Source organism: Danio rerio, chromosome 5 (assembly GCF_049306965.1).
Source record: "Danio rerio strain Tuebingen ecotype United States chromosome 5, GRCz12tu, whole genome shotgun sequence".
In the NCBI taxonomy this organism is placed as follows: Eukaryota; Metazoa; Chordata; class Actinopteri; order Cypriniformes; family Danionidae; genus Danio; species Danio rerio.
Window position 1 is genome coordinate 75,596,435 of NC_133180.1, and position 17,715 is coordinate 75,614,149.

The following is a 17,715-nucleotide window of genomic DNA, read 5'->3' on the forward strand; positions in this document are numbered from 1 at the left end:
TTATTTAATTTATTTAACCAGGAATGTCCCATGAGATATAATTTCTCTTACAGGGAGCAGAACAGAGTTATGAATATTAAAAAATACATGTCACAACACATAGATACACACAAAAATAGTATGAACTATAAACACTTGCAGTGTTGGAAAGAGTACTGAAAAATCATACTCAAGTAAAAGTAGCATTACCTGCCCCAAAATGTAGTGCAAGTAGGGTAAAAGTATCTGAGGTCAACATTACTCAAAGTATGAGTAAAAAAGTACTCGTGAGTAGTGAGTATTAAACTGTGAAAAGCTGATGCGAGCTGATGCATGCAGTTTGTGCAGGGATGTGTAATTGTAACATTCTGTAGTGCATTTAGTGATCTTCCTATATTTGTTTCTTTCAACCTTTCTTCCATTGTTTGTTTGTTCTGTCCATCCTTCAATCATTCCTTTCTTCATTTACTTGGTCCTTCCTTTGTTCTTACTTTAATTCGTTCGCTCATTCATATTTTTGTTCCTTGCTTCATAAGTTCCTTTGATCATTCGTTCCTTCCTTCCTTAGTTTGTTCAGTTCTTCCTTCAATCCTTTCTTCGTTCCTTCGTTCGATTGTTTGTTTGTTTATATTTTTGTTCCTTTCTTCATTAGGTCCTTTGTTCTGCCCTTTCTTCATTTGGTCGTTCCTTCATTCATTTGGTTCTTTCTTAGATCCTCCCTTCATTTGTTCATTCATTCGTTCATAATTTTGGTCCTTCCTTCATTCATTCTTTCCTTCCATCCTTCCCTTAGTTTGTTCAGTCCTTTTTCATTTAATCCTTCCTTCCTTCATAATTTCAGTCTTACCTTCGATCGGTCTTTCCTTCCATTTTTCATTCATTCCATTTAGTGGTTAAGGCTGTTTGGTGATTTTAGTCCTCATACAGTCGACATCCATTTTCCAACACAATCTCACGGCAATTCGTAACTTTTTTATTTAGTGGCTAATTCGTACGAACTCTTACGATCTAATTTGTACATTTTAGTACGATTTGCTCATCCCCCAATGACAGTTGGGTTTAGGGGTGGGGTTATGTGCCACGCCTCTTTTTTTAAATCGTACAATTTCGTATTACTGAACCTGTACGAATTCATACAAATTAGCCACTAAACTGGCAAAACGTGAAATACTTACGCTTTCTCGGGAGATCAGGCTGCTATTTTCTCATCAGTGACATCCAGACTATTAAAATCTGTGCGACAATGTGTGTAAAGATTTTGGACGTCATCTTGGACATTTGTAATGCTTCCAAAAGGTTTGCTGCATTTATAAAGCGCCGATGTGTTGATGTTGTTCAGTATCATAGGAATTACTTTCTATGTCTGATTTGATTGGACAGAAATCACAGGACTGATTATTTTACTTTAGCCAATCACCATAGAAAATAAAAAATAAAGTCGTGACTGCAGGTTGAAGGAAAGTAGTGGAGTAAAAGTACCGATACAGCTCTAAAAATGTACTCAAGGGAGAGTAAATGTACACATTTTTAAAACTACTTAGTAAATTACAATTTCTGAGAAAAACTATTTAATTACGGTAATTTGAGTAATTGTAGTTAGTTACTTTGCACCACTGATCAATTGTTAAGACGGATGGTACAGATTTCATGTAGTATATGAGCAATTCCATGCAATTTCCATTGTTTTCACCAAAATACGTAAACCATTTCTGGGTTTTTTGGGTAAGCATGTATTTTACAGTACTTTAAAAATACTAAAAAAACACTGGTATTTTCTATAAATTACTATAGTATTTTATGTGGGATACTTGTTGAATATATTTCTGATCCACAAATAAATGTAGAGACTAAATTAATTCACATTTCAGTAAAATGAGATACACAAAACATTAACACATAAACAAAATGACATGTATTGTTTGTAATTTCATGATTAACAAATGCATGTATTTTCAACTGGTTTATTAAATTAAATCAAATAAATTAAACACAAAATGAGGTAAATGTTGGAAGTTTGGTGAAAACAATATGTAGAATATTTATGACATAAACATAAAATGCATTCATTCATTTATATTTTTACTTTTTATGCATAATTATAAAAATTATAGTCTTTCAACTATTATTGTCACAAATAGACTACATTTTTTTTTGGGCATGGGCTACCTTTTTTTAAGAAAAAAAAGCAACCACTACATAATAACCACCAAAACATTAAAAATAATCAAGTCACACTGTTAATATTGGATTTTATTTTATTTTCTAATGCATATTATTACAAATGATCATCAGAAAAGGTCATGCATTGACATGCATTAAAAATAAATGAAATAAAAATGAAACAAAACCACATGTAATACATAAATCAGCTCATACGTTCAAACAATTATGCTGTTCACATGAAGTCTGAATTAAACAGAATCAAATCAATTTTATAAGTAAGCTCTGACAGACCTTTACTTTTAAGGAGTTTACATACAGTACAAAACCTATTTTTTACTACACGTTACCACAATATTTTCAATTCTTAACGTTGCAATTCGTGACTAAACAGCATCTTCTTTAATTGCTCCATTTATGAATTTTTCTGAGGAACCTTAATTGTAACCTGTAAAAGAAATACAACAATAGAAACAAAGAGCATTAAGATATTAGTCCTCTCTCACACGTTTATTATACATTTATTATACGTTTCAACACATTTTTTTAGCAACTATTTCATTATTAGAATTTTTGTTTTGTGCCTTTGGTATTGTTATTTGTGCAAGTTGTGGGCTGAAATATTAAAAAATCTAATAAATGAAGTTAGCTACAATACACACACATGCATTTAAAACACTTTACCATAGAACAAACAATAAATAAAATCTACTTCAATTTAACTCTAATCTTTTAAGCACTTAACCACTCTGGAAAACCACTTTGTGTGAATAAAATTGACAGATAAACTATAAAAATATCAGTTTACAATAATAAAAACATTAAGAATAATCAATGTTTATTATCTGATGGGAAAACCTTACCGTTTTGACCTCCGTGTAGATGTCCAGTCCATACTCGCCCAACTCACGACCAATTCCTGATGCTTTGTAGCCTCCAAACGGAGCCTGAACTCCGAACACGTTATAGCAGTTAATCCTAATCAAATAAAACAATTATACAATGTCAACATGTGAATGCATTTCGACATCAGTAAGCTCAGATATTTATATTAATAATTACCACACAGTCCCAGCACGCAGGCCATGGGAAATATAATTGGCCTTGTCAATGTTCTGGGTGAAAACAGCAGCCGCGAGGCCATATTTGCTGTCGTTGGCTCTCTCAATCACTTCCTCCAAAGATTTGAACTTCAGAATTTGCATAACAGGCCCGAAGATCTGACAGGAAAACCAAACTACATCAGTTAATACATGTACGAGTTGCGGTACATCTAACAATGCATGTGTTTAGTGTGTAGCGTATGTGCATGCATGCTAATAAATGGAGTATCCTTTGAAAAGCTGCACAATTATGCTAATGCACACATTAAAATGAGTTCTGAAGTGAGCTCCACACCTCCTCGCGAGCGATTTTCATGTCGTCCTTGACGTCTCCGAAGACTGTGGGCTGGATGAAGTATCCGCGCTCGGCGGCTGGAGCTCCTCCACACATCAGCTTGGCTCCTTCACGCTTCCCGCTGCTGATGTAGCCCAGAACCTTCTTGAACTGATCCTCATCCACCTTTAGTGAAGACCAGAAATACTAATGGATCAATCTGATCATTATTGAGGGATCCATATGTTTTTTACACGTGTGCCTTTTCAGATTGTGCAATTTTGTTAACTTATATCAATCAAACTGACTAAACAAATTAAGTTAAACTTAATAAAATGTAGTTGACACCTGATTAACTTCAGTAATTTGAACTAACTTAAAAACATTTGTGGTCATGCTTTTTAGTCATATAATTTTTAACAGTGTGCAAGCCTTTCAAACCTCATCAATCCGCAATAATGCATGCTAGAAATGATCTGTAATTACCAGGATGAGCAACATCTAATGTATTAGAAATCATACCAGATATGAGATCATGCTAGAAAGGTTAATAACATTTTACCAATTATCAATTAAAGTCTTCTAAACTTATTAACAACAAACAAATACGTAAATAAATATATTGTATTATTATCTATTATATTAATATATTGTAAATATACTGATTATTATTATTTATTATTACTGTTTTAAACATAAATGTTGATTGTTAAATGTACAGTTTGTTCCTTATAATAATAATTATTTTTAAATTTGTATTTGTTTAATTAATATTATTATAATTTTTTATATATATATTTTTTTATATTTATTTTTATATATTTTAATTAATGTATTATTTATTTACTTTTTATTTTATTTATTTATTTTTATTTTATTTATTTACTTTTTATTTATTTATTTATTCATTATTTACTTTTTATTTTTTATTTGTTTAGTTATTTATTATTTGTTTACTTTATTATTTTTTATTAATTTACTTTGTATTTAATTTTTTGTTATTTATTATTTATTTACTTTTTATTTTTAATTAATTAATTTATTATTTATTTACTTTGTGTTTTTTCATTAATTAATTTTCAATTTATTTAATTTTTATTTATTTATCATTTACTATTAATAATTTTTTTACTTATTCAATTTTTAATTAATTAATTAATTATTTACTATTTATTTATTTAATACGCTGCGTAGAACCTGCTAGATAAGTTGGCGGTTCATTCCGCTGTGATGAACCCAGATTAATAAAGGGACAAAGCAGAAAAGAAAATTAATGAATTAATTTATTTATTACTACTCTTACTACTACTAGAACTATTCACTGTGTTTACTATAGTTTTTTTTAAATATATACATATATGTTCTTTTTTAATGTAAACTTCAAAAGCGCTTTGGCAATACATTTGTGCCAATAATGCAATTACTGAATTAACAACAAATATGATAACAACCAACAATATAATATAAATTTTCCACCCTAGTTAAAAACACAAACATGCAAAACAATTATTACCATAAATAAAAGCACAGTATATAATTTTGTCCACTAGAGGGCGAGAACTCACAACAAACAAAGGCCTAGTTTGGTTGCTACAAAACCAAACCTTAAATCGAGGATGTGTGACGTCATTAGCATTAACACACGGCACACACTAAGACCACTAGTTATTTGGAAACATTTGGAATAATGCACTTACATAATCCAGCAGGATATACAACTCCGTTTAAGTGTTTTGTTGGATATTTTAATGAAAATATTTGACATATTGTGCCTTTTACATATTAAAATCTCCATATGCACACACTCTGATTGTAAAGTGTTTGTAACAGAGCTGTACCTGTGGGCCCTGCTCCGTGTTCAAGTCAAATGGATCTCCCACAATCCTATTCTTGGCTCTCTCCACACTTCGCTCCACAAACTCATCGTAGATGCTCTCCTGTACAAAAGTGCGAGTGCCTGCGCAACAGCACTGGCCTTGGTTGAAGAACAGGGCAGAATGGGCCTGCTCCACTGCTTCTTCCACTGCGAATGCAAGTATAATTCAATTAGAAACAATGAAAAGACTAATCATGTACTTATAATGAGGACTAGCACACTAGAAAGTGTCATCTGACACGTGGTTAAGTGAATTTGATCATGAGGCTCGCTAGTGCTGGGGGTCATGAGGGTATATATTGTTAACACAGAATAAATTGTCAACGGTAATGGGTTTTTTAATTCAATGTATACTGCACCATGTAAATAAGTGGGCATGGCTAACTGACATTAGCAAGGCACTACTTATGAGACTGAGGGAAACCACCCAGCATTTGTCATAATAAAAGGTAAGTTAAACTATTTTGTGTTTAGATATTTTAGATTTTTTAAATAATTATATCATTAAATACCACTGCTGTAAATGAATACGGCTAATAGACGTAGCTAGCGACAAGCTTTTGTTTGTAGCATATTCTAATGTATCCTGATTAAAATGGCTGTTATTTGGAATCGCGGTGGATAGTTCAGATAACGATAAAGCAAATAAACATGTAGTCACCCTGCTGAAAAATCCAGCTTAAACCAGCCTAGGCTGGTTGGCTGGTTTTAGCTGGTTGACCAGCCTGGTTTTAGAGGGGTTTTGGCCATTTCCAGGCTGGTTTCCAGCCATTTCCAGCCTGGTCTTAGCTGGTCAGGCTGGAAAATGACCAGCCAAATCCAGCTAATACCAGCTTGACCAGCCTGATTTAAGCTGGACATAGCTGGTTTTGGCTTGACTCCCAGCTTGGCTAGGCTGGTCAAGCTGGTTTTAGCTGGTCATCTCCCAGCCTGACCAGGTAAGACCAGGCTGGAAATGGCTGGAAACCAGCCTGGAAGTGGCCAAAACCCCTCTAACACCAGCCTGGTCGACCAGCTAAAACCAGCTAATCAGCCTGGGCTGGTTTAAGCTGGATTTTTCAGCAGGGCAGTTTCATTAGTTCTTGTCTCATGCTTTAAAAAAACAAAAATAATCTAAAAATAGAAAAACTAAATCTGAATCAGTCATGACAAAAAAAAAAACTCACTGTTAGCATCTGACAGGATGATGTTTGGACTCTTTCCTCCGAGCTCCAGGGAGACATTTTTCAGATTACTGGCACTCGAGGCTCGCTGGATCAGGTGACCGACCTACAGAAACACAATTAGTATGTCATTTTCGCCGCTAGAGGGCGCGCATTCATAACAAACAAAGGTGTAAGAAGTGAAAGAAGGCTTCAGCATGATATTGCACAAATCCAAAAAATATAAATTATTGAAAGGAAATCTCTTACATCAGTGGAGCCGGTGAAAGCTACTTTGTCCACATCCATGTGAGAAGCAATGGCTGCTCCTGCTGTGGGACCAAACCCTGGGATAATGTTGACAACCCCAGCAGGAAAACCAACCTACAGCACAACACATGGAAAACATCAACACTGTAAGCAGGGCCCGGTTTTTCAAAAGGTTTAATCCGGTTTTAGTAATCCTTTTTTGCGATCCATGATCACATAATCAAGCTTACATGTTGAGCCAGTTTTTCAAAGCAACATCGGAACATCAATCTGATCCGCATGGGAACTTTTCACGATCACTAAATCTGGATAACCAGTGTTTATAACCATATGCTATTTAATATAACATATATCATTTTTCAACTAAGTTTTTGTATAAGGGATTGGATCAAATCTTGAAATGGGTTTTTTAAAAGAATAAACGGATTAAATAATTGGATTAGATCACATAATTTAATCTTGGTTTTGATCCGGATCAAACCTTCAGTTTGGGTTTTTTCAGACCTTTTTTTTTGTAGGACTTAGATCACTTTGATCCAAAAAAATTGGATTAAACTGATCCCATTAGGAGGGTGGATTTAGCGTGGATTTTATGCTTAAAATGTAATGAAACTCTAAAAAATGTATCAAATAATACTACATTTGGATCATGCAGTATCGTACAAGATATCCTATTTATTCATCAGGCTTAATTGTATTTGTTCATCCGTCAGGCTACAGTGATTAGGTAGGCTTTAACGTATTCAGCCCTCTAGTGGCTGTTTACCAAATTACACTAGAGTGTCGCCTCTTGGTCATTCTAAGCTCTTTGGCTCAGACATGCTCTCCACATTAGATGAGGAAGTCTGAAATTATTGTGGAGTTTTTGACATTAAGTCTTGTTTTTTATTCCATACATCTATATATGAAACTTGTTATAAATATCCTCAATGTACAGTGTTTGGTCTCAGGTCTCAGATGAGCGGACTGCTAGAAGGGGGGGGGTCTTGTTTTTAGTTTTTTTTTTTTATGTGTGTGTTTTCATTTTAAATAAAAATAAAGTTATTTTGACTCCTGTTTGATCACTGGTTATCCAGATTTAGTGATCCTGAAAAGTTCCTATCCAGATCAGATTGATGCAATTTGATGTTGCTTTGGAAAACTGGCTCAAAAAGTAAGCTGGATTACATGATCACGGATCAAAAAAAAGGATTACTAAATCCAGATCAATTTTATCCGGATTAAACCTTTTTAAAAACCCAGCCCAGGTTTCTTCATTAGCTTCTCCTACTGTCAAAAACCACATTTTGCTATTTGGCACCAGTTAATCAGGAAGTGATGATTTTGTTCTCATTGGATGTAAACGCTGCTTTACTATAGCTACTGCTGCACTAATGAGGTTTTGTGACTGAGCCATTATTCTTGCACTAAACCCCCCTATCAACTCACATCATCACAGTGGTATTTTGCAATTATTCAGTAGGTCTGAATGTCATTCACCTCTTTGATCAAACTGGCGATATACAATGCAGTGAGTGGCGTCTGCTCCGCCACCTTCATCACCACTGTGTTTCCAGTGGCCAGAGCCGGACCCAGCTTTAACGCCTGCATCAATAGAGGGAAATTCCACTGCACACAAAGGAGGACAGAAGGACATTGCATTAGTTGTAAAATTACTGCAATACAACATTATAAAAGCATTGCAAATATGCATTCAAAAGCATAGCCTTACAGGAATAATTTGCCCACAGACTCCAATGGGCTCATGTCTTGTGTAGCAGAAGTAATTGCCATCAATCGGGATGGTTTTACCCTCCCATTTGTCTGCCCAGCCAGCATAATACCTAAAAAACAAACCATACACAACAGCAAAAAAATTATTATTAGTTCTTTCTAAAGTATTTTTGGAAGTTTTTTTTCACTACATTTTACACTATTTTCAAAAAGAGAGACAGGGGTCTCTATTTTAACGATCTAGGCACAAAGTCTAAAGCGCATGGTGCAAAAGCATTAAGGGCATGTCCAAATTTAATGTAGCTTTTTTACAAACAGAATAGTACGGTCTGTGCTCGGTGCATGGTCTAACAGGGTTGAGCTAATTCTCTAAATGAGTTCTGATTGTGTTTTGAGCATAACGTGCATTAAACCAATCAGAGTCTCATCTCACATTCCCTTTAAGAGTCAGTTGCGTCGCTCCATGGTGCATATACTATTTACATGGCGGACTTTGTAAGTGGAAAAACTGAACGCTTCACTAGTGAGAAAATAGTAAAAAAATAGCAATAAATATACATATAGTTAATAATACTGCTAATAATAATAATAACACATTCATTTATTCATTCATTTTCATTTCAGCTTAGTTCCTTTATTAATCCGTAGTCGCCACAGCGGAATGAACCACCAACTAATCCAACATGTTTTTACGCAGTGGACGCCCTTCCAGCCGAAACCCATCTCTTTGGAATATAATAACATTATACAAATGCAAATTGTCAGGAAAAAACTGAAAAAGCCTCCCTGAGATGAGGCATGGAGGCGGTGGCTTTTATATTTATGTAGGAAATATTAATTTTTGTAACATTTCAATCTTTTACTTTTTCATCTGTAAAGATATTTGTGTGTTGCTGTTCATTCTGTGTGTGCTCAGCAATGTGTAAGAGTTTTGGACCTGCATAACTAACGCGCTCTGCGCTGGACTTTAGAGTGGTTCCTCATGAAAAAGCAATGCAGCTTAACACACCTCCTTTATATACCAGCACACCCATGAGTCCACAATGTGGCGCAAATGGATTCGCCATTTAAACAATGTGGCGCAAAACGTGAAAACTACAGTTGCGCTGGTCTGAAAATTGCAAAATATCACGTCTTGTGCCTTATTGCGAGTGTATGATAGAGCCCAGAGAGTTTTGAATTTATTGCCATATCAGCTTCTCTGGCTATTTTGTGGTAAAACCAGATCAAATTTTATAAACATCACAAACGTTTCTTAAAAAAAAACAAAAAACAAAGTATAACAATAAAAAGACATCATCAGCAATAAAAAACACAAAATAAATAATTTTATATAATATTGTAATGGTGGCGGTCCAAAAAATATATTTTTTAAATTATTTTTACCAGATTCACCTGTGTTGGCCATCCAAAATAATAATCGGTATCGGCGAGTACAGAAAAAAAAAGTAAAAAAATAAAAATAAATTAAACAAATAAAATTCTGTGAATCCCTAGCAATTTTCTATTTATAAGAGTTATGTCAATAACTATGTTTCCATCCACCTTTTTTATGTGCATTTTGCATATGTGCATAAAAAAATGGTTGATGGAAATGCCAAGATTTGCATACATTTTAAAAATGCGCATAAAAAATATATATTTTTAATTATTTTTACCAGATTCACCTGTGTTGGCCATCCAAAATAATAATCGGTATCAGCGAGTACAAAATTTTTTTAAAATAAAAATAAATAAATAAATAACAAAATAAAAATCTGTGAATCCCTAGCAATTTGCTATGTGAGCGAGTTATGTCAATAGCTATGTTTCCATTCACCTATTTTTATGCGCATTTTGCATATATGCGCATAAAAAACGGTTGATGGAAACGCCAAGATGCGCATACATTTTGAAAATGCGCATAAAAAGCTTACTTGCACATAACTGAGTAGGACAAACGTTTTATTTGATAAGAAAAGATGCGCATAAACTACTTTGGAAACACTTTTACCGCACGAATTTCAGAATGCGCATTAAAAAAGGTCATGTGATTTTGTTATAAGAGATCATGTGATGATGAAAATGTGTGTAAATGGACAAACCAGCAGGCTGAGCACACTGTAAACCATCTGAACTGTAGTTTTGGTCATTCTAAAATCGTTTTAGTATTAGAATCAAGAGTGTCTGTGCTCCGTGTCTAACACCTTCCAATGCCACGATGCGTTCACTGCGTGTCAGGATTGCCTTCTGAGGCGCAAGTCATTTATTAGATGAAGAAAAGATTGACGCAGATTCTCTAACTGAAGCAAATTCAGTTTTGACTTTTAATATTTGGCGCCAAGGGCAATGCAGTGGCGCAGTAGGTAGTGCTGTCCCCTCACAGCAAGAAGGTCGCTGGGTTGCTGGTTCGAATCTTGGGTCAGTTGGCGTTTCTGTGTGGAGTTTGCATGTTCTCCCTGTGTTCGCGTGGGTTTCCTCCGGTTTCCCCCACAGTCCCAAGACATGCGGTACAGGTGAATTGGGTAGGCTAAATTGTTCGTACTGTATGATTGTGTGTGAATGTGTGTGTGGATGTTTCCCAGAGATGGGTTACGGCTGGAAGGGCATCCCTTGCGTAAAAACGTGCTGAATAAGTTGGCGGTTCATTCCGCTGTGGCGACCCCGGGTTACTAAAGCGACTAAGCCGACAAGAAAATGAATGAATGAATATTTGGCGCCAGATAATCAGGAAGTGACGACTTTGCTCACTTCCACTCGTTGGATGGAAACGCTGCTTTATTTACGCTGCACGTCTTTAATGCGATAATCCAGTTTTGCGCATAAAGTTTAATTCGTATTTTTGGATGGAAACATAGCTAATTAGTCTTTTTTATTTGTTTTAAATTTCACTAAAATGCTGTTTGATGCACAATGCTAATACAAATAAAACACACACACACACACACACTCTAAAAATATAGTGTACCTCAAGCATTTGACCACCATGGGCAAGTCCACACAGAAGGAGAGGGTATATGGCTTTCCATTATCAAGAGTTTCTAGCTCCTGTTTAAAAGAAAAAGCAAATAATATTAGTTATGTTATTATTGGTAATATTAATGCCTTCAAGTATAATCCAAACATGCTGTATGCCAGAAACCATAGCCAACCATAACCATAGATCCAACATTATTTCTTTAAACCATAGCAACACTGACTTTACTCATCTGTTGCTTTTCCTTATTATTATTATTACCATAAATATAGTTGTATTATAGTTGCTTTCCCTAATGAATATTAATATTTCTATTATTATAGTTGGCTTATTATTAATACAACCGAGTACAAAGACAAAACATTTACTCTTTTCAGAAGTGTGTATTCATTGTGTTTGTCTGCTACTGAGTGTGTATTCTTGTTCGCTTCCTCATTTTTAATATTTTATTGACCTGCAAATTTGTCGTTCTGTTTCCTTACAGCACCTATATGTACAATTTATTAACCGTTGCTTATAAGTTAACACTTTACAATAAGGTTGATTAGTTAATGTTAATTAATGCATTTACTAACATGAACAAACAATGAACAATACATTTACTACAGTATTTATTCATGTTAGTCAATATTAATGAAAATACAGTAGTTCATTGTTAGTTCATGTTAACTCATGGTGCATTAACTAATGTTAACAAGCATGGACTTAAATGTTAATAATGCATTAGTAAATGTTTAATTATGATTAATAAATGCTGTACACGTGTTGCTCATGATTAGTTCATGTTAGTAAATGCATTACCTAATGAACCTTATTGTAAAGTGTTACCAAGTTAACAATTCTCTCATCTATGTGCTATAAAAATGTAAGTTGTTAAATTAAAATTGTTATTAAAGGGCACCTATTATGCAAAAATCACATTTATAAAGGGTTTAAACACAGTTCTGTGGCAAAAGTCTGTGAATATAAGCAGCTTCTAATGTTTAAAATGTATTAATTTTATTTTTTATTAAATAAAATCAGTCTGCAGAATCACTTTGATTGACATTTCCCATTCATACGTGTCATTAGAAGGGGAAAGCCCCGCCCACTAGTGACATCATATCTCCCTCGTTAGCATAGGTCAGTCTTGTTTTTGAATCTGCCACTATGCTGAAACACATGCATTTGTAGCTCCGCCCTCTTTTGAAAAGAGCACAATCTGATTTAAATTTAAAGCGACAGTCACCAAAACAGCACAATTAGGATCAAAGCTTAAAAGGGTCAGATTCAAGGAGTTATAATACATTATTTGTGCGGTATTTTGAGCTGAAACTTCACACAAACACACACACTCGAGAGACATCGCAGACTTATTTTACATCTTGTAAAAAGGGCCATCTTTAATGATGAACATATACTCCTACTGACTCATCACAATCCATTCTGAGCATTGTTATTATTCTTAGCGTGAATGTATGCGTCTTGCTGCCCTGAAGCGTACTACAAACGTATCTCCATATATACAATAAATCAGCAAGTCTATAAGACAGTATGGAGCACAAATGATGTTGACTCACAGCTAAATAGGCAGCATCTCTCTCAATGCAGTCTGCTAATCTGTTCAGCAGCAGCCCACGCTGAGACGCATCCATGCGGCGCCAGGGAGAGCCCAGCTTAAAGGCATCTCTGGCAGCCTTCACCGCTTTATCCACATCAGCCTGTGTGCAAACAAACAGACAGACAGACACCCAAATAAACAAGACAGAAGCCAAAATTATTGCAACGATCACTTTCGCAATCCTGAAATTTCTCTTTATTTGAAATAATATGGGGGCGACACGGTGGCTCAGTGGTTAGCACTGTCGCCTCATATCAAGAAGGTCGCTGGTTTGAGTCCAGGCATGTTCTCCCGTGTTGGTGCGGGTTTCCTCCAGGTGGTCCGGTTTCCCCTACAGTCCAAACACATGCGCTATAAGGGAATTGGATGAACTAAATTGGTTGTAGTGTGAATGTGAGTGTGTATGGGTGTTTCCCAGTACTGGGTTGTGGCTAGAAGGGCATCCGCTTTGTAAAACATGCTAAATAAGTTGTCGATTCATTCCGCTGTGGCGACCCTTGATGAATAAAGAGACTAGGCCGAAGGGAAATTAATGAAATAATATGAAATGCAGAGAAATCGGAATAGTTGGCAGTTCATTCCGCTGTGGCGACTAAGGGACTAACCCGAAGGAAAATGAATGAATGAATTATAAAAGACAAATAAAAAAAAACTCAAAATTTTCCAAGATAAGCAGATTTGCTCTCTTAGAAAGACAAATGGAGGCTTGAAGTTTGACTACTCATCAGGGGTTGCCACAGCGGAATGAACTGCCAACTATTCCAGCATATGTTTTACGCAGCGGATGCCCTTGTAATGTGAGACAACAGTGCTAACCACCGAACAACTTTGTCGCCTGTTATAGAATAACAGTATATAAATAAATAAATTGGCGACGCAGTGGTGCAGTAGGTAGTGCTGCCTCCTCACAGCAAAAAGGGGTCGCTGGTTCGAGCCTTGGCTGGGTCAATTGGCATTTCTGTGTGGAGTTTGCATGTTCTTCCTGCGTTCGCGTGGGTTTCCTCCGGGTGCTCCGGTTTCCCCCACAGTCCAAACACATGCGCATGGAAGGGCATCTGCTGCGAAAAAACGTGCTGGATAAGTTGGCGGTTCATTCCGCTGTGGCGATCCCAGATTAATAAAGGGACAGAGCCAAAAAGAAAATGAATGAATGAATGAATGAATAAAAATAATACACACAAACATAAATTAATAAATGCACTCATCATTCAAAGCATGTTTTTGTGGGTGTTACATGCTTTGTAACAAGTAAAAGGAGGTTTAAAAAATCATTTAAAAAATATTTTATGGAACAATATTAAGTGGATTGTTGATTTGGATGTTATGTATGAATTTTGTATTTTAATGTTTTTATTAGTCTTTGTTGTTGTGTATTAATGTAATTTTGTGTTATGTTCGATGGACCCCAGGAAGAATAGCCACTACCTTGGTAGTGGCTAATGGGGGATCCTGATAAATAAATAGTCTTATTAAGATGCCTCAGAGGTGCATTCCAAAAAAATAGCTTTCTTGACCCCTTCACCCTCAAAGCTGTCACTCCAGAGGGTAAAAGGGTAAGTGATTATCCTCTCCAAATGGAATGCAGTGTAGTTCTGGTTTTGACCCATAATGACTTTAACGAGACAGTTCACCTAAAAATGAAAATGTAGTTCTATGAACATCTCCAAAAAATAAGACATTTTGAAGAATGTTGAAAAAAAAAAAAAAAAACATAGTCAGAAGAAAAAATACTATGGAAGTGAGATAGTGGCTTTATTTTGAGCATTCTTCAAAATGTCTTCCTTTGTGTTCAACAGGGCAAAGAAACTCCGCTTTGAACAAATGGAGGATGAGTAACGGATGACAGCTTTCATTTTGGGGTTTTGGGGTGTACTGTCCCTTTAAGACGGCAACGCAGATGTTCCTCTAAACATCCACTTGCATACTGACACAATTATAATCATGTTTATGACAGGTTTATGACAGGTTTTGTTGTCTTGGTAATGGCCAAGACAAAAACAGGTTGCGATGTATTTATGTCAAGTTGTCATAACAAACAATGTCATCTTTGCGTTTAAAATGACCTGACTGAGCAAATGACACTTAATAACAGCTGTCATAAGCATGCATACAATCTCATTCACATTCAGGATAATTTATATATCATACCTTTCAGTATCGTGCAGACCTAAAACCCACCTTATCCCCCTCCGCGACGTGGCAGATCACTTCAGCAGTAGCAGGATTGATGGTTGGAAAAGTCTTCTTGCTTACAGCATCATGCCACTCATTATTAATGAAAATCTGCAGGAGTAAAAACAAAGAGATTGAGTACACTGACTTACTCTGGCATTTAACAAGTGAGCTTTAAATGGCATTGATCCCACCCCAGTGCAGATATTTAATCTGAAGGACTGAAGTCAGAGTCCAAAAAGTTAGAGTGCAAATAAACACAATACCATGATACAGAGACTGAAATATTTATAGCTTATTGCCAGCTTCAACTTCAGTGACAATTTCATGGCAAAATAATAACATGCAACAATAAATAATAAATAAAATTATATATATATTTAAAAGATCATAAAAAATGTTAACTTCGACTTGGGATGTTGTCGGATGGTGGAAGGAATACTTTGAGGATCTCCTTAACCCCACTGACATGTCTTTCATTGAGGAAGCAGAGACTGGACTCACCCATCACCCAAGCTGAGGTCACTGAGGTACTCTGCAAGCTTCGCAGTGGCAAAGCAGCGATGCCATATCAGCTTAAATGGCAACTTCATGGCAAAAAATTATGTGCAACAATAAAAAAATAATACATAAAATATAATCTAAAACAGCTTTTAAAGATCCAATTTTAATACAAATAACACAATTCACGAAAATATTAGTTTATTGCCACATCAGCTTCAATGGCAATTTCATGGCAAAAAAATGACAACAACAATAAATAATACATTAAAATAAAAGTTAAAACAACTTTTTTAAGATCTATTTTTTTTATCTATTTTTTTTATCCATTCATGTTTAAAAATAATCCCTTTAAAGTCTCTCCTGGTCATAACAAAAAAATAAGATAACACAATGCAGAGGTAAAGAAAGCAGTTGAGTTTTTATAGCTATAATAGCTTTATATAGATATTAAAGTAATCTTTTCCCTCTGTTCTTTTACACTGGAGTATCTTAAATATTAACAAATATGACCTAATAATTTAATAACTTGCACGTCTCCAGATGAAAAATATAAAAAAATATTGTTGTTGCATGCTGTATTCAATACATTTATGCTTACCATTAATCCTTATTGAAACAATCTGGAATTGCACATGTATACAGAGATCAATCTGTTTATAAGTGCCACTCCTGGTTATTTATATTTGTATTTATTTAATTTTAATTTAAAAATGTCTACCCAAAAACAAAAAACAGAGGTTTTTATGAGGAAAAGAAAACACACAAACGTATTAAATACAGCAAGTAGCAATATTAATTTCGTGGCTTGACCAAAGTGATCTGCAGCGTTATAAGCCTGAAAGCGTCCACTTTGTGCGAGTTATAATAGCAATTTGTCGAATAAAGTGTAGCCTACGACGTAGATTAATACATATATGAATTATAATGGCCATCATTAGGCCGATTACCTTGTTATAATGCACGTCAGGCTTAACGTTAGGTGCAGGAATCGTTGAATGTTGACATGAGGAGATGCGAAAAACTTGAGGAAAAGTTCGGGAAAAAACGGTGCGCAGCATTTTCTGCTCCCTCGCCTTCAGCACTTGAACTGACAACAATAACCTCAACGCGCTCACTTGTAGCTGAGATGTTGCCAGATATTTGACAGGAAATAAATTACATTAAACCAGTTCGTTGTCGCTGTCAAAATAATCCAAAGTCGGCATATGTTTTCTTTTCACCAGAAATATCGAGGAGTTCGCTAAAAAAAGTTAACTGTAAAGTAGCAAAATACGTAGAAAACATGCGGACCTGGCAACAAAATTAATGAAGAGGCATGTAAAAACGCAATCTCACGTTTATTTTAAATATTCTAAACTAAATATGATATTAAAAACATTGAAATGATCTAAAACTACATTACAGATTTTTAAACAAAGATTACATTCGCTGGTTTTTATTTTGAAAGACGGAAGCAGACAGCAGGGTTGCCAGGTACCACAAAAATTCAAGCCCAAATCCTGCTCAAAGAAAACAGTTCCTAGGAACTGTGGCATTCCAGGTAGAAGCCTCGCAATAATTTCTGAATACATCATGTTTATTTATTTAATATTTTTATTTTTTGTTTCTTTTGAGTTACCTTTTAAATATTTATTAAAATGCTAATATTACTGGAACAGCATAGTGGCGCAGTGGGTAGGACAAATTGTCCGTAGTGTATGAGTGTGAGTGTGTGTGTGTGTGTGAGAATGTGTGTGTGGATGTTTCCCAGAGATGGGTTGCAGCTGGAAGGGTATTCGCTGTCTAAAAGCTTGCTGGATAAGTTGGCGGTTCATTCCTCTGTGGCGACCCCAGATTAATAAAGGGACTAAGCCGACAAGAAAGAAAAAATTATATATATATTGAAAAACCATCTGGTTAAGGAACATTGTATTTTTAATGGCCATGTCACACAAAAATAGGTGAAGGTGTAAATAAATGCAAAACA

The 17,715-nt window shown here is 35.1% G+C and overlaps 1 protein-coding gene across 2 annotated transcripts; it reads right to left on the reverse strand.

The window, feature by feature from the left end:
* Positions 1-2,214: 2,214 nt before the first annotated feature.
* On the reverse strand, positions 2,215-16,838 carry aldh2.1 (aldehyde dehydrogenase 2 family member, tandem duplicate 1). 2 transcript variants are annotated; one of them, NM_200490.1, is given in 13 exon segments: positions 2,215-2,587; positions 3,003-3,117; positions 3,202-3,359; positions 3,538-3,702; positions 5,355-5,539; positions 6,559-6,661; positions 6,805-6,918; positions 8,284-8,412; positions 8,516-8,627; positions 11,465-11,544; positions 13,033-13,173; positions 15,252-15,356; positions 16,697-16,838. In NM_200490.1, coding segments are annotated over 13 exon segments (1,551 nt in total). In that variant the 5' UTR covers positions 16,808-16,838; the 3' UTR covers positions 2,215-2,554.
* Between the last annotated feature and the right edge of the window lie 877 nt (positions 16,839-17,715).

Coding starts and splice junctions, on each gene's coding strand:
- aldh2.1 (XM_073950016.1), bottom strand. CDS start 13,107: ATGGATGCGTCTCAGCGTGGGCTGCTGCTGAACAGATTAGCAGACTGC. Junction 5,540..6,558: donor CATCCTGTCAGATGCTAACA/GTGAGTTTTTTT, acceptor TTGCATTCGCAG/TGGAAGAAGCAGTGGAGCAG. Junction 3,360..3,537: donor TGAAAATCGCTCGCGAGGAG/GTGTGGAGCTCA, acceptor TTTTCCTGTCAG/ATCTTCGGGCCTGTTATGCA.